The sequence below is a fragment of the Haliotis rubra genome, unplaced genomic scaffold (genome assembly GCF_003918875.1).
Source record: "Haliotis rubra isolate DU_JTF1 unplaced genomic scaffold, ASM391887v1 Scf769, whole genome shotgun sequence".
NCBI lineage: Eukaryota > Metazoa > Mollusca > Gastropoda > Lepetellida > Haliotidae > Haliotis > Haliotis rubra.
The window spans coordinates 362,923-384,459 of NW_025767489.1; the positions used below are offsets into that span (position 1 = coordinate 362,923).

The following is a 21,537-nucleotide window of genomic DNA, read 5'->3' on the forward strand; positions in this document are numbered from 1 at the left end:
TAGGCGTAGGTGTGAGCAATTGAGCTGTCGTTTGAGATGCAGTTATGGCCGTCCGGTGTGTTGCAGGAACTGTTGCAGCTGTAGAAGTAGATGTCGTGCTGTTGACACCGCTGATGCTCAGAACAACCAAACCTGCGCATTAACACATCCCGTTATTGATAACATTAACTGCACACAGAATAAGTAAATGTTCTCGTTTCACCAATATCGTTACGCATGTTCATTTTATCGGTTACAAAAACAATACTTTGGACAGTTACATAAAATGAGACTATGAGCTATTGAAATTAAAGTGGAAGATGGAGAGAGGGACATGGAGTTGATTTTTCAGCAATATTACATCTTATCTCGGTGACCTTTAAATACTCAACCGTCACACGAGTGGTGGGTGACGTTGTCACGTGGGTTTCACGTACCTGACAGTCGTCCACTCACATATATATCGCCCGTTTGCTAAAAGAGTTGTTGTCTGAGGTATAGCGTGACATCTATCATCCGCCTTACTCTTAGTACAGACTGATATTTCTTGGTCGAAGTGACGTGTTTTTCGAATTGGATTCACAGGCGAAGGTTCATAGTACTTCAATACGTGATTTTTATCAGTACCATCTTAAGTTCCATAAACATAAGCAATGTTTAGTTTCAAGACGTTTCCGTCTGAGAGAGATCCCTGTCACTGGAAAAGCCATGTTCAGTTTTTCGTGAATTTGTAAAATGGTGACAGAATTAAAAGTTTGTTGTTGTTACATAAATATAAAACTGACAACAAGCTTAGAAGCACATTAGTATCCACGTTTGATTCCTCACTTTAACTTTGCATTGCTCAACGCAATAGCAGTTTAGTGGGCTCTATTCCTCTGTCACACAACCACATATATATACTAGCCACATAAAGAAACTGTGCATTGTCAAAATATTATCCCAGTTGATAAGTACGATAACAATGTCAAAGGAACATATAAACTTTAATGGAGGGATCATGAAACCATAACAAGTCGGGAGAATTTCAATTGAAAAGTCAATCACAATGACGTCACGAGTCCACAAGCGGGACAGGGGTCAAACGACCATGTCAGAAGCTCAATAACGGGTATGTCCACCATCGGCATTGAGAACAGCAGTGCATCGACGACGCATAGAGCCTATCAAACGTGCAAGGAAGGCTTGTGGGATGTCACGCCAGATTCTCTCAAGTTCTGTTGCAAGGTCAAAGACGTTATCTGGCGGATGAGGAAGACGGCGTAGACGTCGATCCATCTCGTCCCAAACATGCTCTATCGGGGAGAGATCCGGTGAATTTGCAGGCCAAGGCAGTAAGTCAACGTTGTGGTGTTGCAAGAAATCCATAGCAACCCTTGCCGTATGAGGGCGGGCATTGTCCTGTTGGAATGTTAACCCAGGGCCATGACGTTGCAGAAAAGGAATTGCCACAGGTCGAAGAATCTGATCCCTGTAGCCCACACAAGTTAAGTTGCCCTGAACAATCACCAAAGGAGTTCTTTGGCGTGCTGTTATTCCACCCCAAATCATCACGGAACCACCACCAAAGCGATTCCTCTCCAAGACACAGGCCTGTGCATAACGTTCTCCCACGCGTCTATAGGCACGTTGACGTCCATCACTATGGGAAATGTTAAACCTGGACTCATCTGTAAAAACAACATTTCTCCACCAAAACAAGGGTCTGCGGACATGATTTCGGCACCACATTCGGCGAGCTTGTCGATGACGTTGTGTCAGGATAGGCCGTATGGCGGGACGTCGTGGTCTGATCCCGTGATGACGTAAACGTTGTCGAACTGTGTTGGGGTGGATACGGCGAAGTCCTGGGATGGTTCGGGCAGTCATCACTGCAGTCTGAAACCTGTGGCGAAGATGGGTCACCCTTATCCATCTGTCCTGTCTTGGCGTTGTTACACGTGGACGTCCAGAACGTGACCGATCGATGACGTCATTTGTGTTCTGGTAGCGTCTCACCAGTGCAGAAATGGTGTTCCGGTGGCAGTGGAAATGTGCAGCCACTTGTCGTTGAGACATTCCCCCACGGACCATCCCAATGGCCTCATGACGTTGTGCAGACGTGAGCCTTGGCATGCTATGCTTTTCAATAGCCGTTTAATTTTTTGAACGATCGCAAGGGCAGGGGTTGAGCTTTCCAAAGTGACAGTATTGTGTTGGCATTCATTTGCTCTGTTTCTCTTTCCCGGAATGCACGTGCAACAACGTATTGCACGTCTCAAGGACGAACCCACTGACGTCACGGAACGTTGCACGTGCATGCATGTTGGATACATGTAACTAATCTCTGAGTTTAAATCCTTATGTGTCTACACAGGTTTGATAAATTTAGATTTTAAATTTTTGTATGCACAGTTTCTTTATGTGCCTAGTATACTTAGACAAGTCAAAATGTAGAGGAGAAGAAAACTATAAAAACATTATATTTCCAATTTACCCTCCTTCCGACAGGTGTTTCGTTGTTAAAAAAAAATCGGTGACGAACGTGTGTGGCCTCAAAGTCGGAGCGCTAAGAACCTTGATAAAGAAGGCTACTTGCAACATAAACTCTTCATTGCTGTAAGACATTCACAACACCAGAGACAGCCCGACTACCAGGTCATACCTGGTGACAGGGGGTCTTTAAACATCATTACATGATTGTCTTGGTGGTTCAGCAAGTGTTCTTATGTACTTCATGTAATTTACACGTCCAGTTATGGACTACTTTTGCACTCACTCTTAACATACATTGCCTTCAAACAGATAAGCTATGAGACAGGCCTGGATGGCACAGATGTCCTTCTCAAGCCCACCATAAGCTGACTATGCCAGTAGTGTCTCATTGTCGATAAATGATAAAAAATGTGAAATTCAGCTATTCCGAATAACGTTACTCAGGAAATGTAATCGACAGAGCAAATGTCACCATCATCAGACATACAATTCAGACTTCATCATAATATTCAATTATAAATCAAACACGACTAAATAGATATGATACCGTGTGGCACCAGTCACAAAAGGCAAGGCAGTTGTATAAACATCACGTAATCTGTAGGTAGCTCGTCATTGTAATTATAAGAAACAATTCTTTAAGTCAAAATACGTATGACATGCCATCCTCAAGACACGTGTACCTACATGTAACGAGAATCAGCCATAACGACGTCATGGCGGCGAGTGGTGCCTGGAAGTGGGTGCCGTCAGGGTGACGATATTGATGGTAACAGGTCGGTCGATGAGAGCTACTGAATGTTTACATTGAAGCCATAAACTGGGAAAGCGCCGTAGAGTTTTTATCTGTGACACAGACATGAGATAAGATATTATTACACACGTGGGTCAAGCCAATCCCCGAAATTCTTCATGACCCCTGCATTACCACAAATACAAAACGTGTTTGTTTTTGCAAGATTGAATAGAGCACAAGTTTCTGTGTACATGTATTATATTATTTTCAAATTTGTTAAAATTTGATGCAAGTTCATATCGTTGCACGGCAATGGAGGCGGCTGTTAACCTTTTTGTACCGAATGTTGGTAAACATCGAGTGCTGTCGGCAGCCTCGAGTGAATAGAAGTTAATTTATCTCCTCTGATAAACACATGATCTTAATTTGTTCGGGACGGGAATGTTTCTAGAAGTCTGACTGTACCCACACACATGGAATAATATTTAACACCTATATAGCCATTGGTATCTATCTCTTAATTATGTTTGTGTGATTATTTTGGCCCTTCAGACCAACCGTACAATGATTGTAGATATGCACGTGCTACGATCAAAGGCGATAATCACGTGCAATATGTGTACCTGTCATTAAGCAAATATTAAGTTTCAGAAAAATGTGACGCTCGATAACTTGGAAAATCAATTGATTTCGTTGTTGCTAGGCAAATGTGGGCCTTCTCAACTGACATCTGTTCAAAGATGGCAATTCATTGGTATGCTGGCATTTCATTGAGGGTTATTGCAAGATATATTGGTGGTCATCCATCGACTATCAGCTGATTGGCCAGAAAACATCAGCAAACTAATGACGTCAGCGTTCTAGGGAGGATATAGCCATTTTTAGAATCATATCATTCCATCATTGATGGAGTGGGGTTGTCTCTCAGATAACTGTAAACTTGAACTTGTGATGATCACACAAAATATGAATGGACAACGGTCCATCACTGACATCCTAGACAGGGTTATCGCGCACATTCACGTTGGTGATATCTTACGTCAATAGGCCGCCATATAGCTAGAATATTGCTGGGTGCGGCGTTAAACAACAAACAAACTTTAAGATGCGGTAGCAACTCTACCTTGCTCCCTAGGAGTCCAGATTGCAGTATCATACAGCATGTTTGGGACATTATGGGTCGCAGATTTCACCAGCTATTGACATTGTGCTACGTATATTGATACTTACGTGATTTCTTGAGGATTGTATTCCAGCTCTTTTAACGTCTTATGAACATTTTTTGCCATGTTTGTTTCTTCAAACTGTAGTGTTTCATTATTTTTTTGTTTAGACTTACCATTCAATTCTTCCTCGAATGTCAGTATATCCAGATAGTAAGTTAACTTGACTTGTGTCTAAGGTCCTTTGCTTGGTTAATTGATACTGCGATAAACAGACGTGTTGCGATACTTTTTTCAATGTGTATACATATTAGCGACACGTGGGCGTTTCGACACATATTACAAGACCTTTTTATCTATGTTCCAGTTTTGAAAAATCACCGCTCGAATTCCTTCCAGCTCCCAACATCATTACTTGTTCCAGATTCTACATACAGGTTTTAAGACAATTTACAGAGATACAATTTCTGAACTTTATTCAATATTTACTAGATTTATGTTCGTATGTTTCCTGTACTTGTATTACGTATATTGATTGTAAATCTAAAAGATATCTTTCAGTGGTTCTTATTATCTATTTGTTGATCTTGTGATATTACTTACTGATTGCTCAAATTACGTATTGGCATTTTTTCTCACCGTGGAAAGTCGTTATTACCAGCTGTTACTATTTCTGTTTTCCTCTTCCGAATATATAGTTACATGAAGTTCTTTAAGCCTAAACAAATTCCATTTCACAACAAAGCCATCTAATAAGCAGAAATGAGCAGCCCATATCTTTCGTACATTGATAGCCTACTTTCACATTTTGTCGTTCTACACATTGGCGTCCTGCTTTCAGATACTGATGCATATTATCGACCAGTTCCTGGGTTCAATTCAATCAGATGTACCCCATAGCTGTAATAAGGAAACCGTGGAATTCGCATCCTCTTTTTAACATAGCAAATGTGGGTTCCAAAACAAAGTGTACAGTTTGAGAAGTTTTACATCGCGTGGATCTCATGATGTCACCGGTGTCAGGACGTAATGAGCTAGAAGATGTGGAGTGAGTGAGTAAGTTTAATTTTACGCCGAACTCAGCAATATTCCAGTTATATGGCGGCGAGAAGATGTGGAAGTTGCTGATGCTCTTCTCTCGACAACATCGTCGGTAAGCTTGAACATACCCCCATATGTCATCTTGTGCCTGTGCTGTAAAAAGTAACATTCAAAACACAAACAATAAAACCACAATCTAATGAATTTATTATTGATTAGAAAACTGTAAAGTGATGTACAAAAGACAGTAAACATCCAGTGTTATTTTCCAAAACAAAGTAAAACTTTTGAAAATAGTTTTGAAAGTGACTTACAATCACAAACAATGTGATGTGTTGCCAAAACATCATAGATATCGTACCAAATCTCACAAACCCATTGTTGGCAAGGGGTGTTAGTAGCATTCCCAAGGTTACAACTATAAAAACAGAATCTAAAATGGTAACATTTCCCCCATATTTCTTGAAACTTTACGAATAACGTCCCAATACAAACCTATGCTGAAAGTTAAGGTTAACAATTCGTTACAGATAGGAACAGTTGTTAGATGAAATTGAAAAGTTTACACAATCGAAACATTTAGAACAAAATCAGAGGGAAACAAATACGGGGAGTGAGCCTCTTGCTCTTGTTTGGCCCTAGAACTCTACTTTGGCAAAACTACTCAGTTTGGCAAAACATGAAGGGAATTTAGGTAAAATGGGGAAATTATCTTCTTCAAAAGTTGTAATATGCATATTTAAGGTAGAAATTTGTTATATGCAAGTTTATGAATATAATATTAATAACGGCTTTTAAATGCAAAATAGCTGTTCATGGAACTGTGAACTATATATTTTCATTCATTCATTTATTCATTTCGGTCAGTTTGAGAGTTGAACCCATTATGTGTATTTGCACCATGGAGCTGCACAATCAATGCTTAGCCAAAGCATACACTACACTAACAATGGCTGTGAAATATGAGTCATGAACATTAAAAACTAATACAGGATTGTCTCCTTAATGTCACCCAACTGACGAATATCACATAATGCTCATCATAAAACCACCCCATTCGCCCAAGAGAGCCAGTTCGGCGAATAATCAGTTTGAGTTGACAATACTCGGAGCCATATGTCAATGCAAAGTATCCCATTAAATCACAGATATGTGAAGTTTAGACTTCCTTTAACGTATTCCGCCGTTAATGTTACCGGAATACATACTCCTTTGTGATGTTTAATATACAAGCTGGTCATGGTCACATCAGCAGCAGGACTAAACGTAACTTACTGGTACGCACAGAATAGATAGATATAGACATCCAAGTACTATATCTACATGTCGACACATTTGAATGTAATGACACATTATATTCCACATTATCAGCATACAGTACAATTCTTGAATTAAGGGTCAATGCTTACAAATCGAGTGCTGTAGGTATTTTTGGATCTTATCGAAACCTACTTCATGTTGCCTGATCAGATAGTGTTCAAGTCACCTGGCCAAAAGTTGCCTAATTAGAATCAATATTTGATGCAGGTATATTTCCCAGGGGCCACCGGTACGATTGCGGGAGCGAAACATGCAACCGCAGTGGAATCTGGGACGAAAAATCAATGACGTTCTCAATGCTGATTGGTTGAATAGTCCCATGGTGTTAGACATCCGATAAAGGACTCAAAGAGTGCTACCTGGCTAAGCAGAACAACTGTAAATAATGAATCGTCAATTGCCAGAACTTAATTACAGGTACAGCACCACACAGATTTATCAATTATTGATCCTTTCTTAGATCCGACTCGCCTTTTCTAAAGCAATCGCGTTAATTTGCGTCGTTTCCTTTTCACAATCAACACGTAACAACTACCTACTGGAAATGTAATTCTCAGACCAGAGCTTCATTTGGCGTACGCAGGTCGCCACAGACTGAACCATGGCGTTTTTAGTCCCTGTGCTCGCCATGTTCCTGATTCCTCTTGTCAGTGGAAGTCATCTCACCAACAAGATTTTCAAATGGAACATCACCGAGCCTGTTGGATACATTTCTGTGGGTAAGCGCCTCGACGGACACTGGTTCTACCAGGGCTACAAGAAAGATGTCTCTCTCTGCGCCTACCAGTGTCTCCGACAACCGCAATGTCTTTCCTTCAACTACGAAAAGGACAGTAGCAAATGCATCCTAAACAGGAAGAACCACGTAACTGCCCCCTTGACCAACGCCGCATCCAACTACGTCAGCTACCATGCACGGGAAGAGTACAGCATTGACCGTGTAAGTTCCCTCTAATATTATAAATATACTCAAAGGTAACGGTACATGTCATCTTGTCAGCGGGATACAGGCGGTCTTTTCGTAGCGAAATGTGTGTAAACTATGAACCTTATGTAAAAGTGTGAAACCCGGCATGGTCAGATATAGATTGAATTTATTGAGTGTATCTACATAGTTAGTCTGAGGCAACTAAGTGAATCGGTCATCCAGGTTCAGAAACTTGGTTGATAGCAGATCATCGTATCGCAATAGAGAGGATCGATGTTCATGATTTTAATCACTGGATTGTCTTATCCAGACTAGGTTCTTTACAGAGCGTCCGCGAATAGCGAGAATAATGCCGAGCTGGACTAAGCAGTTGGTTCAATTACGTCACCAATGATGTCCGCATTACATCTGTTGAACTATATGCAATATACTATTTCAGGACAACCGATTATAGAGACACAAACTTTCACATGATCGGTTACATGAGTATTGTAGTAACCAATGGCTCCAGGTATCAACATACTTTGCTCTCTTTATAGACATATCGCATGACATATTACATTTCTATGTTCCCTTTATAGCAGAATGACGTATTATATTACTATGTTCCCCTTTATATATATACTACAAACAAAAAGTATGGGAACACCTTAAAATTTCAAAGTCATATATAAACTTAAATGTAGTGAGGTCATATATACTCTAAGGTACATGCAACTTTTTGTGTGCTTAACAAGCACAACTGATTCAATATTCCAGCTCAGCTTTATTCTCGCTATTCGCGGACGCTCTGTAAAGAACCTAGTCTGGATAAGACAATCCAGTGATTAAAATCATGAACATCGATCCACTCAATTGCGATACGATGATCTGCTATCAACCAAGTTATTGAACCTGGTTGACCGACTATCAACTTTTCGGGTGTTCCCATATTTTTTTGTTTGTAGTATACATGTATATTATAAGTTGTATGGTTCTCTCGAGGGGAATACGGTCTGATGTACGCCTTTTGTAGCAACGTCGCCCGAGCCGGTAGGCGAGGGATGACACTGCTACAAACAGGCGTACATCAGGCCGTATTTACGCTCTTGCCGTCACAAGCCAAGGCCGACATATGTTCTGTACTTTGAATCTCATTTGTCTCTGAGCCGGTGTCAGTATCAGGAGGCCGAGTTCCGAGTCAGTATCAGGAGAAATCTGAGGCGGTACATCACGACTAATATCCATGAGATCGACAATATCAGAGACCGATAGGTTCTGCTCTGACTATATACACAGAGAAAAAAAGTTAAGCACCTCCCCATGATCTGTCCCAAATGCAGCATGATCATGCATCAAAACTTCACTATTTAATCGGCTGTTCTCCAATGGTTTATCATTACCGTGAACAATGGCACGTAGGAGGTTGTCAGGAGCGGAGAGATGGCAAGTTATTGGTTGCCACACAGCAGGACTAGTCAGACTAGTCAGAAAACTGAAAAATGTCCAGACTTATCACGTGAAGGACTGCCTACGTCCAGGACGTCCCTCTGTGACTTCACATCGTGAAAACAGAGCACATTTTCGGCTGGTGAGACGTTTACCAATTGAATCCAGCACGGTCCGAAAGCGTCAGTGGCTACCAAATCGCGTCTCAGCTCCAAGACTGTAAAGAACCGGTTAAGGGCTGCTGGATTGGCTTCACGGAAAGCCATCAGACGTCCACTGTTGACAAATTACCATAAAGACGGCGTTTGATTTGGTGTTAGATCAGAAGGAACTGGAATCTGATGTCATGGAGATCGTCCCACTAGTCTGATGAAAGTCGGTTGTTGCTCCATGCCAAAGATGGTCGAGTCGAGTGCGAGTCTGGAGGCATAGAAATACTCCCAAGAACATCCTTTCCTTGGTTCCTTTTGGAGGAGGTTCAGTGATGATTTGGGGATGCTTTTCACATGATTGCAAGCTGGACTTGTTAACGATACATTGCAACTGGACCGTTGAACGGTACATCCGGGAGGTGCTGGATCCTCAGTTTGACAATCACACTCTTGCCTCTAGACCAGTGTACATGGATGATGACGCTGGACCCCAGTGTTCCATTCTAGTGAACAACTTCATCCTAAACAATGCTGTGAGTAGGATTGGACAGCCAGCTATGAGTCCTAATACCAACCCTATTAGCACATTTGGGACCTCCTAGGTCATCGTGTACAGGCCTGAAACCCTCCTGTATAGAATTTGAGAAGACTGGAGCAAGCATTACATGAGGAATGGCACAGATTACCCATGGGGGTTCTCTTTCAACGTCTTGTAATGGTATGAGTCGAAGGGTTGCGGCCGTCATCCGGGCAAATGGGGGGAAGTAAGCGTTATTGTCTCCAAACTCTTGTAAACACCCTATGTGACCTCTGCGACAAAACGTCATCATCTAATGTTAGTTGATAAACTTTTCAGTTTCATAGTTTCATGCAGTATTCATTTTCATGAACATTACCTCATTTGGATATCATGCTCTATAGCAATAAACGTCTTAGTGAATTCGTCAATTCTGGTGTTCTTGTATTGCCAAATGTTTATTCTTTGATATCTGTCCCTTTCTGCGCACGTCTACTATGTCATGGTTACTTTATCATTATTTGTGTTGTAACCGACATCCAAAAGCACTGTATGTCACTATGTAAATTTAATTACGACGTTTTTTGATCTAATACTTGAGAAACCTAAGACACTGTTGTCAGTCAAACATCAAGTCGGATTCGTATGAGCTAATTATCCTCTTGACTCTCTCAACTAATTTTGAGCTGTGAGATATACTGTAACACTTTTAAATGTGATTTTGTTGGGGGGTTGGGTTGGGGGGTAGGGTGGTATAGAGTTTTAACCAAACCAGCAACCTTTTGTTAGTATTGTTTAACGGGTTCTCCATACATGTTTTCTATTTTGGGGGCTTTAAGCTCATTTCCCATCAATTAGCCCATTATGATGGCGGCATCATACGTTGTAGCTGATTTTGGTCTGGAATATGTTGATTTCGAAGCGAAATCAACAGATTCGAGTGATTTGTTCTATACAGGGTTCGTTCGCTGAAACCATTCTACTCTGAAACTCACTTGGTATATGGTACTGCACGTGCCTATGTCGTGGTGGTTCTATGTCAAGTATGTAATCGTTCACCTTATTTTGGGATACCGTGTACAAGTAAGCATTTCGAAGCCTTTTTCGTCTGAAATTATGCAGTTCCTATTCATCAATTCTGGTATGTTGTATTGAAAATAAAATTAAGTAATTGATTTTTGGTATGTGTCACGACACTTGCAGCTACATGTTTATTACAAAATCAACTCAATTACTCGTCTTCAAAATGTAGCTGCTGCTTAGTGCAGTAACATGAAATCATTCGTCACATGCAAACTCTATAACGGTTTTATTATATATATTGATATTGACCTAAGTAGGTAAATATCCATTCCATTTCAAGACACTGTAATACTTCGAGACTGGAATGGTAGGGAACGCATCAACAGAGAGTCCCGATCGGTCGCACAACAAGCAATTCTAATATCAGAAACTTCCAAAGATTTGCATGACCTAACTGGTCTGGTTATCGTATCGCATGGTGACAATCACTGGATTGTCTGGTCCAGACTCGATTGTTTACAAACAGCATCGTACAGCTGTAATACTGCTGAAACTTACACATACTCATGATATAACCCGAATTGTACAATCTGCATTTAGCTGAGATTTCTTATGGATGCGGAAAGAGTTTTGTCGCTTCTACTTGATCAGAACAATTTTAATCAGGTCAGTCAAGAAACACCAAATTGTTCTACGATTTAGTTTCTACTTCAAGCCAGCAATATTTTAGCACTACCATGATGCATGTTAGCTGAAAAAGCCTAGCCTACAGAACTAAGCGTTTATTTGGACTGGAATTATATTATCACACCCTCTCCATGTTGAAGAATTTAGAGTCTATGTAAAATTCAAAATTCCATAACGATGGTGGTCCGATTTCATCAGGTACTTTGTGTGTGTGCATGTTCAGGAAGCGTTAGGTCCGTGTGCCGATGATGTCTGCCACAGTCATGGACGTTGTTTGGAGACCAAGACGACTGGCGACCAGCTCGTAGCAATCTGTGTGTGTAACAAGGGATGGGGCGGTTCCGACTGCAGCACGACAAGTAAGATTCCTTCCTGATTCTCAAAGACAACGTTCCGAATGTTGGAGTCACGGAACTTTGCTCTTTTCGTTGAAGTTATTGTGTTTTGACAATTTTGCAAGATGAGAATATACGTTTTTTAAACTATTTCAGTTTTGTTACATATTGTTGTGCCTTCACACGCTTAAATAGTACAGGAATATATGGAATGAAGGCTCATGCTTTGTGATATTTCATGGAAAAGTTGAATGTGTTACTGTCCTGTTTGTAGAACCCGAGCCCCAGTGGGGTGCGTGGCAAGACTGGGACGACTGTTCCGTCACCTGTGACCAGGGCTGGCGCTTGCGCAGGAGGAACTGCGAGGATGGCAACTCTGGTCAAACGTTGAGCCCCCTTGAGTGCTATGGTCGTGACATTGAGTATGGATCATGTCAGCTACAGGCTTGTCCGCGTAAGCCATTCTATTATACAGTACTATAGTTACAATATAAACGTGTTATTGTCCAAAGCTCATTATGTTATTGTAATTTATCACTAAATAACAGAATGAGCTCATCGTCGAAAACCCATACAAAATACCTAGATGTGGAGAGCGGCAACAGTTTTGCCGATACGATGTCATCAACGCTATTTTTGTAGGGAACACTGGATATCTTTGCGTGAAATAGATGAATATATCCTTTATCACTCAATGTTAGTAAAATATAAACTTTAAATGATATTAAGATAAAAAAATCGTTTTTGTCCTACATCGTATAAAACCCCTGACACCAGGATAATTCATATTTTACAGCCCTATTAAGGCAAAAACAGGACATGTTTTGCTTAAATATTATGTCACCATTCATCCTATTTGTCAGCAACTTCATTGTAGTTAAACGCTGGACCAATGATACACTAAACTACACGCACTTGCAACTACACGATTCTGATGTAAGGGTTGTTTCTGGACGATACAAATTAATTAGTTATAATTGCGTCACTTTAACTTGTCTGCCTCATCCTCAGGTTGGGATTCCTGGGGCGAGTGGGGTACCTGCACCACCTACCAGACCTGTGGTCGTGGATACAAGGTACGCAACCGCTCCTGCAACAATGGAGGAACGCCAGGCGTTGACCGCTACTGTCTGGGCCCCACAAATGAAACAACGGTGTGCCACAGCATGGACTGTCAAAGTAAGTCAACTTCACAGAGAACTGAACGTATTCCAATCATTTGTTGTCTCCTGATGTTTCGTAACGGCTTTGATAAATGAACAGGTCCGATACGTCTTCGCGGAGGTTCCGCCTACGGTGAAGGCCGCGTGGAAATCTTTAATGACGAAGTTCGTCAGTGGGGCAAGATCTGCGGAGACCAGTGGACACAAGGAATGGCTGACCTGGTGTGTAAACACCTTGGAATGCCTGGAGCCCATGATGGTAAGCCTTTATCTTCTTCAAAAGCTGCTTTACTATACAGATTTCAGGCATGAATCTAACCATGTGATGAAAATTGATTATGAGTCATTGTGGTTAGTTTTGAGTGTTAGCTCTTAATGTAGATGTGAAAATCAGCAAGACCTATTATGCAGGTTATTATATTGTTGATTAGTCAGTCTGACTGGTTTTATTATAGTTCTATTTAAATTATTAATCATTCTGTGTTTTCAAATGTAATGTTGGACTTTGTATCAGCTACCCAAGACAGCCGGTTTGGCGCTGGTGATGTGATGTATGGCGTCACAAGCCTTTCTTGCCATGGAGGGGAGAGAACAGTACAGATGTGTGAACGGAACCCCTGGTCCCTCACTTCGTCATGCCCGGGGTTGACAGAACCGGCAGGAGTCATGTGCAAAGGTAGGTGGGCCAGTCTCCACACGGTTAGTAGTCTATAAAAAGATAGTCCGTGTTTCTTTACAATGTTCTCTCGTGTGTGATTAAACTATAACCCTTTCAATAATAATCTGCTTGCATCTGCGATGACGTTCCCGTCAACACAGGTGACATCAAATTTAACAAAGCCTACAATGTATACGACAAAGTACACATAAATGATAAAACATTTACCTTTCAGTCAATGGAGTTTGGTCGCTGTGGGGTGAATGGGGAGAATGTTCTGTAACCTGCGAATCCGGTATCCAACAGCGCACGCGCAGTTGTAACCATCCGCCTGCATTGCATGGCGGGAATGATTGCGTAGGCGAGACGGAACAGACGAGGCCGTGCACTCTCGACATGTGCCCAGGTAAGCGTGGTCTTCACATCCTACCCTGTTGTCCTACACATATGATGTCCTCTGTAAATAATGAAGTGATTAACCCGTATAATACCTCGACTACCTCCCTGTAGAACTGCATGGCTACCCCCAACCATCATCATCCTCGTCCTCCTCCTCGTCTTCCTCTTCCCTCTCCGTTCCCAGCAACTGAACTGTGAACCGTCAAACGTTATTACGTAATATATTCAAATCGTTTTCAAGTTGTATGTGACGAAAACCGCACCAAAACAGAAGAAATTATTAATGTTTTCAACTAATAAGAAAAACAATGATTTGCCAGATGGCATGTCACAGTCTGAAAGTGTGAGTGATGCTTATACACATGGGGGTGAGCCATCTTGCTGTCCGGATTTGGTACTTCAGGTACAGTACTAGTGTTTGCGTCATTTCATTTTGTAATTGTAGTTTGCCATAGCAATGAGTCTGTGGAATAGGTCGTGTGGTTACCGCTACATATTGAACGTTCACGCCAGTTGATGCCTTCCCACCCTTACCCAACGTTTCCCAGAATGCATTTAAATTATCATTCAGTACTATCATTCAACAAATTAATTGTATCAATGGCGGTAAGAACAGAGACAATGAGTATGTACATGTAACCGATTTGTTAACATAAGTGTGATGTCTTTCGTGATGTTTAATATCATGTTCTTATGATGTGTTTCTCACTCAATCCCCACTCTGGACTCACCTTGTCTCTTCAGTCACATGATCACGCAACTGTAGAAGTTAGACCTGCACACGTCACCCTCATCAGCACTTTATACTCTAGTCGTCTAGGCAACACGCCAACAGAGACACATGTAGCATCATTGTTTCTAGGCAACGGTACATGGCAAGAGTGGGGCATGTGGGGGCCGTGTGACTGCGAGCTTGGTGAACAGGTGCGTGAGCGTGACTGCGTCAACGCGACCGACGTTTGCACTGGCAACGCCACAGACGTTCAGGCATGTGGTGCAGGGATGTGCACGACAGGAACTGGTACGGAGTCGGTCACTACTGAGCTGACCACAACACAGGAAGTCACCACTCCATAGCATGCACTGCAATAGGATATGATCGCCAATAGTTGCTACATAGATTAAAATAGCGCAGTTAGTTAAGCCTTGCAAAATATGACAAGAAGCATTTATGCTTCACATTTCTAATGCTTGTCGTGAAACCTTATAGTACATTGATGTTTCATGACTATAAGCAAACTTTCAGTGGCAGCAATAACTGGCCATATAATTTTATCTTAAGTGGTAGATAAAGTTAAGCCTTTACAATCATATGTAAATTCCCTGCAGTGTCACAAGGTCAAGTTAATGACTCTTAACATTATTGAACATGGACCTGGTATCTGCTAAATTCAATTCATGATACTACGAAGCAGTGCTCTCATTCTGGCCAAGTTTGTCACATATATTTGTAGTGATTTGCCATTAATCCCGAATATTTTAGTTATCCCACGGCATTCCATCATGAAGTTGGAGGAGAGTAGAAAGACATGCCGGCTATATGTTTCTGTCAAGCCTAGGGACATGGACACCTTTACCACCAAATATAAATTGAAACTTAAGGCTATTTCATTAATCCACTGAGACGCTTGAGGAAAACCTTTTCCTAAAACCAAATATTGACAAGATGCGTTGAAACTGCCAATGCGATGAAATCTTTATGACGCATATTTGTGTTCGAAATCATTGATATGTGTTTCCGTGTATTTCCTTTTGACTCTTTTTGTTAGTCTGCCTCCAAAGTCTAATACAGTGTCCAGCTCATATATGACGCTATGTCAATTCATTGCCCAAAGGAATATACAATATCTCGAAAGATCTCGTCCCGGTACGCTATTTATCTGGCAACGAGAATTATTAACTACATCCTTTTCTCTCCTCATGTAGAGCCTGTTCCAGGTACTGTCTGACTGATGGGGGACATCTTGCTGACACACTTTATGCCTGAGTCCTTGAACTGTCAAGGACTTGTTTTTGGATCAAAGATATCTTTGTTTCTGACAAATTGCACTCAAAACATGGTACGACCACCGTCATATTAATGAACACCTTAGGTGTATGCTTGGACATTTGCCATTACGTCCGTATACCCTATATTACCACCATACAACATATTACCTACTTTGGTTATCGCTCACGGTTATCGCTGACACGTCTCCAGTTACGTCTATGCTGACGAAGCTCAGTCTGCACCCAACGTGGACATCTGTTACATGGTCGATAGATTTATATACTGGCACACAACCGCCTCAACGTATAGTTTCTGTTGCTGAATAACCTAAAGGTGTTAATGCAGATGACGCCATCGTCGGAAACCGGAATGGAGTAGTACATTTCGTTGCCTGTGTTTGCCGACAAAGCTTAAGAGTCTTATCAAGGTCTACCTTTTACGACAAAATGTTCTCGCAATACGGTTGTTCGAAGTTCAAAGTTCAAGAAGGCTCTCCCTTGGGCTGCTGGCAGTCTCAGTGTACTGGAGTCTGAACCAAACCATCCCGGTCCACTCACGAGTTACTATCTTGACCATTGTAGAAATGTTTATTTTCACTGATTTCGTGCATCGTGTATGTGTGGTGTCTGGTCTCGCCTCGGTCGTATAACTTTCAAAATATCTACGTATACCTTCCGGAAATAAGTGTGCACCTTTATTAGTACATATGTAGTGAAGCCGTATCGGTTGAGTCAAATCATTTACATGGGTCTAAAGTAAGGAAACACACTTTAAGCAAAGTATGCTGTTCTATTTATCAATGTGCTTCACTGAATACATGACAGACAATGTGCTTCACTGAAGGTGAGGTGAGTCGAGGTGAAATTGGGTTTAACGTCGCGCTGGAGAATATTTCGCTCATATGACGACGTGCATGCGTGTGTATGTGTAGGTGCGGCTGCTTGCACTAGCCCAGACTGAAGCTGGTTTTATAGTGCTAACCCACTGAGATACCATGCCGCAGTGAAGCATGAATACCCCACTCAGACACATTATACTGACTCCGAGGTCGACCAGTCCTTGTTGTACCCACTAATGCCGAGCTCCAGGCAGGCACCAACAAGTACCATATTTTAACGTCTTTTGGTATGACGCGGTCGGGGATCGAACCCGCGACCTTCCGCTCTCCGGGCGGACGCTCTAACCACTACACCACGGAGGCGGTCTGCTTCACTGAATACATGACAGACACCTAAAACCTGTTACAGAGCTTCTCTCAAGGCAAGCATGAAGTAACCAATACAAAAGGAAATCTGGCAATCCTTGGAAGCTTCACTGTCAAAATGTCATGCTTTCTCTTATCCCAGAAACTTGACACACCAATCCATGTGAATCACTTTTCGTGTCAAGAAACTAAGGTCAGCATACTTTGAATACTGGAACTGCATTGTGTAACCTTTATTTACACGTAAATCATTATGTCAGTATTATTAGACATTGTTGCCTAATTACAATGATCGAAAAGGAATTACATTTTATAAATATGAGCCTCCACGCTGATGCAATCGTCAAGTCAGCTGTTTCAATCTACGTTTGGTTCTGTGTTTTGAAACCTCTGATTGACCGATTAGAAAAGGATATTTACCACATTCATGGAAGACTACGTAGAACATTATGTTAGGAAACTCTTTGGACAAAATGCTGAACTCCAGTGGGAAATATTAACAAACGGTACATATTTCTCGGGAATATTTACATGTATGTTTTCAGAAATCTGTTTTTGCTTAGGTCTTAAGTCTTGTTGAACGGTAGGAAATACAGCTGCTTTGTAGTTGATACGTAAATCTTACTTTTATAACATACCATTAGGTGCTAAAAGCAGTTATTTTAGATAAAAACTGTAGTGGTTTAATGTCCATACACTCATCATGTACGTAATTTTGTGAAACATACTGAAGTTGTCTCGGTTAGTTCAGACGAATATATTGTTGATATCTGAAAGTTTGCTTGCCCGTTGTAAATCATGAATGATTTTCTGTTACTATCTTAATAGTTTTGTGACAATTCAGTGTATCAAAATTTACCATTGGCGTTCATTAAGAACAAGAGAATGACGTCACAAATATAACTTCACGCAATCATCGCATGAAGCATGATCACCAGCATCTCACGTGTTTGAAGCACCAGGATGGGGAACACCAATCAGAAACATGTGTCAGGTCACGTGATCACGATGGTTATTGCTACAATAGTGGACGGTGTATGGGAAACCTGGGCTGCTTGGTCGGAGTGTTCCACGTCGTGTGGTAAGGGGTCGCAGTGGAGGGAGAGGACGTGTGATGGGCCATTCTATGATGGGAAGGAGTGCCAGGGAGAGAGGAGACAAACTCAGGAGTGCCAGATCAGGGAGTGCCCAGGTAGGCTTCAACATTGGTAGATGAGTCTTGGAGTGGCAGTTCAACGTCTTTATCATGTCATGTTGTCATGGACGGTCAACAGATCAGTGACTCGACGAACTCTTATTATTCGGAGATGCTACGGTCTCGAAGCACTTGGGTTGTTGTTGTTTTTTTCATATTTTTCATTTGACCCATTGTGGATGTATCCTCAAGTCACAGCACTTGGGGTGATTCATCACCTGAAATGACTCTGATAAAGATGTTGAACTATATAGTTTGAATGGTGTATTACAATTAGTTACAAGAGTTCTGTTCCACATGCGGATCAGGCGTGATGACTGTCATAGGACTATAGGAGTTCCGACAGCCATAACGCCAAAACTGCTTTCTGGAATAGAGCCCTGAACAATAAGGTCCTAGATTTATACTGTAACGGAAGAAAGGTACAACAAGGTGTAGTGGTCTCAGTAGAATAGTGGCAGTATTTGGTTGCTGTCATCGATATTGTAACCGGCCCGTGTCCGTGACGTGGCCAACGATGTTGCTTTCAGTGGACGGCGTGTGGAATGGCTGGGAGACATGGGGTGACTGCTCCAACATCTGTGGGGGCGGGATGCGATCTCGGACACGCACCTGTCAAGGCCCCTTCTTTCAGGGGGCTCCTTGCCCTGGGGAAGTGAGTCACACAGAGGAATGCAACACATTTGAGTGCCCAGGTATGTCCCCTGGAGTTGCTTCCTGACCCAGGCTTTCAATAGGACGTGCCGGAAGTATGGTACTGAATCATATGGCAACCATATATTAATGCTGTGCTAATTACGTAGTCATTATACAAATAGGGAGAGTTAAAAGCATAAATACATCTGTAAATTTCAATGATGTATCCTGTGAATATAACTGTAAATATATATCTTTTTTAAGTAATCGAAAGTATAAGATATAATTCAGATCTTTATTATTATCACATGTATGAACATATTCTGTAATCTACCTGGAATTGTTATGTCTAATATCTATGCTATTTACTGACTTGTTACTAACCTGTGTTTAGATAAAGTAGATATGCATGTCAGAACAGTTTAGCATAGCCATGTGCCATGTTTGAAGCAAGCCTCGGGTAGACTAGCGCACTCTGTAGTTGCTGGTAGTTCTAGTATACTACTATACTAACGCGCCTCCATGCCTTTAGCAAAGCTGCTTTTCCGTCTCCTAGGACAGTGTTTCCGCTTACACATAGTTCTGAGATAACACGCTTGCAACATAGTGTTGTCTACTAACGCTGCTGCGCGTGCAGGAGGTCTTGATTTTGCAAGATTCCAAACCTGCTTCGTGCTGCCGCGGACTTATATTACCAGGCTGTAATATAAGTCCGTGATTCTGCCTGACTAACATCTGCCTTAGCTCTAACTAGGAGATACGACATTGCTCTTGTCGGTGATGATCTAGCTGTAGCGGCATTGTTGCCTAATTCCACCTACCATAGAATAGTTTCATCAGTCACAGCAGCGCTAGTGAAACTAGTGGCTGTTCTATAATCTCCGCGTCCCCCTCATACAGTGGATGGTTCTTGGCTGCCGTGGCATGATTGGCGGGATTGCAGTGTCACGTGTGGTGGAGGTCAACAGATCAGAAAACGGGACTGTCTCAAACCTAAATTTGGCGGCAGTAACTGTGAAGGAGAGAGTCAGCAGACAAGACAATGTAGTACACAGGAATGCCCAGGTGAGATACCGCCATTGATCACGTGGCCACGTCACGTGACATTCAGGGGAAGACAACTGTTTATATACTTGCCTTGAACATGTCAACTATGAGCAGTTGGGCAGGCAGGTGTGTTTTTACAAGAGAGATGTTGGGTAACCCGCACGGTCACATTCCCCAGCTTCAATGCAATGCTATTGTCAAGCATGTTTAATGTGTTCTCATGTAAATGCACATATGTTGCAGTACAGAATATGATGTATTATCTTGTGCATATTTCAGAATGAATGTTGGATTTCGAAATTATCAACTATCTTGTAATGCTTTTCCGTAACTGATCTATCGGCGGCATGTTCAAAGTAAGAAATATACTTTCATTAAAGTTAGTTTATATATGCCCGTCACGGGTTGTCATGTTGTAAATTTACGTTCCAGTTTTCATGAACTTGCCGTTATAGAACATCCAAAGCAACCAACTAACTCATCTTGGAACGGAAGATACGGTTTCAACACGGTATGCAGTGGTGATTTATTAAATGGAATTATTGCCTTGCAGTTGACTCTTACTGGTTGCCATGGGAACAATGGGGAGAATGCAATACGACCTGTGGTGGTGGTAATCAGCGGCGCTTGCGCACTTGTCAAGAAGGTTTGAATGGCGGTCGCAACTGTAATGGCCCAGCGGAAGACTTTCAGACTTGCAACACGCATGCGTGCCCAGGTATAGCTTCTGCTTTAATTTACTGTCTTCCTACTGGAGGACAGATGGTTTCCTTCTCTCAATTTGTGTCGCTGCTGTAGAACGCGCAAAGCAATCTCTCGCGTGTGCAGTGTTATTCTTTTCCACAGCGAACAGAACGGAAAACAAGCCATCAATTTCTCATACACAGGATTCATTGCTTCCTACCATTTGTTTTTATTTTGTTTTGAAGAAACATTTTTCAGAAACATCTTCCCGAAGTTGTTGTAAATGTTTCGCATTTTGTTTAATATATGGATTTGTTTATTATTTCAGGAAACAATACGAAGCTTGTTCTTGGTGAGTGCTCTACTCCAGCGCGTGTAAAAATCAAAGGATGTTACTGGGCAATCAGTGATGTGTTTCATAAACCAATCTCCGTTCGCGAAGGCAAAAATGCTCAGTGCGCATTACTGCTGTAATGATGCTTCAAGTAACGTTGGTTGCAGCTTCATTTTCATCTCTGTCAAGATAATATCAGCTGTATCACCCTGTTTGTTATTACAGTTGATGGCGAAGAAATAATGATGGTGCTGGGTAGGTGGTCGCCACACAACACTGTACGCAATCCAGTCGACGAGCACCTGTTCTCAATATCAGAATCATTTTTTGCAAATATATTTGAAACTATATATTCATATAAAAGTACAAGTTTTTTGTCTAACGTTTTCTTAATTGCCATATGACATAAATGTCAGTGTGAAAGAAAAGTTGAATAAGTTCAT

The 21,537-nt window shown here is 41.6% G+C and overlaps 1 protein-coding gene and 1 long non-coding RNA gene across 2 annotated transcripts in view; one reads left to right on the forward strand and one right to left on the reverse strand.

The window, feature by feature from the left end:
- Positions 1–5: 5 nt before the first annotated feature.
- LOC124260526 lies at positions 6–3,299 on the reverse strand. Its single transcript, XR_006894116.1, has 2 exons — positions 3,142–3,299; positions 6–132 (listed from the first exon to the last, which is right to left on the reverse strand). It is a non-coding gene; the product is annotated as an uncharacterized LOC124260526 (long non-coding RNA).
- A 3,894-nt stretch (positions 3,300–7,193) lies between these two features.
- Positions 7,194–21,537, forward strand: part of LOC124260528 (SCO-spondin-like) — a 28,373-nt gene continuing 14,029 nt past the window's right edge. Inside the window, exons 1-11 of the mRNA XM_046694859.1 lie at positions 7,194–7,654; positions 11,673–11,808; positions 12,059–12,238; positions 12,796–12,963; positions 13,048–13,206; positions 13,462–13,623; positions 13,841–14,011; positions 18,226–18,390; positions 18,924–19,088; positions 19,930–20,094; positions 20,630–20,794. Coding sequence (XP_046550815.1) covers positions 7,316–7,654; positions 11,673–11,808; positions 12,059–12,238; positions 12,796–12,963; positions 13,048–13,206; positions 13,462–13,623; positions 13,841–14,011; positions 18,226–18,390; positions 18,924–19,088; positions 19,930–20,094; positions 20,630–20,794 — 1,975 coding nt within the window. The 5' untranslated portion in view covers positions 7,194–7,315. The remainder of the gene's footprint in view (positions 7,655–11,672; positions 11,809–12,058; positions 12,239–12,795; positions 12,964–13,047; positions 13,207–13,461; positions 13,624–13,840; positions 14,012–18,225; positions 18,391–18,923; positions 19,089–19,929; positions 20,095–20,629; positions 20,795–21,537) is intronic.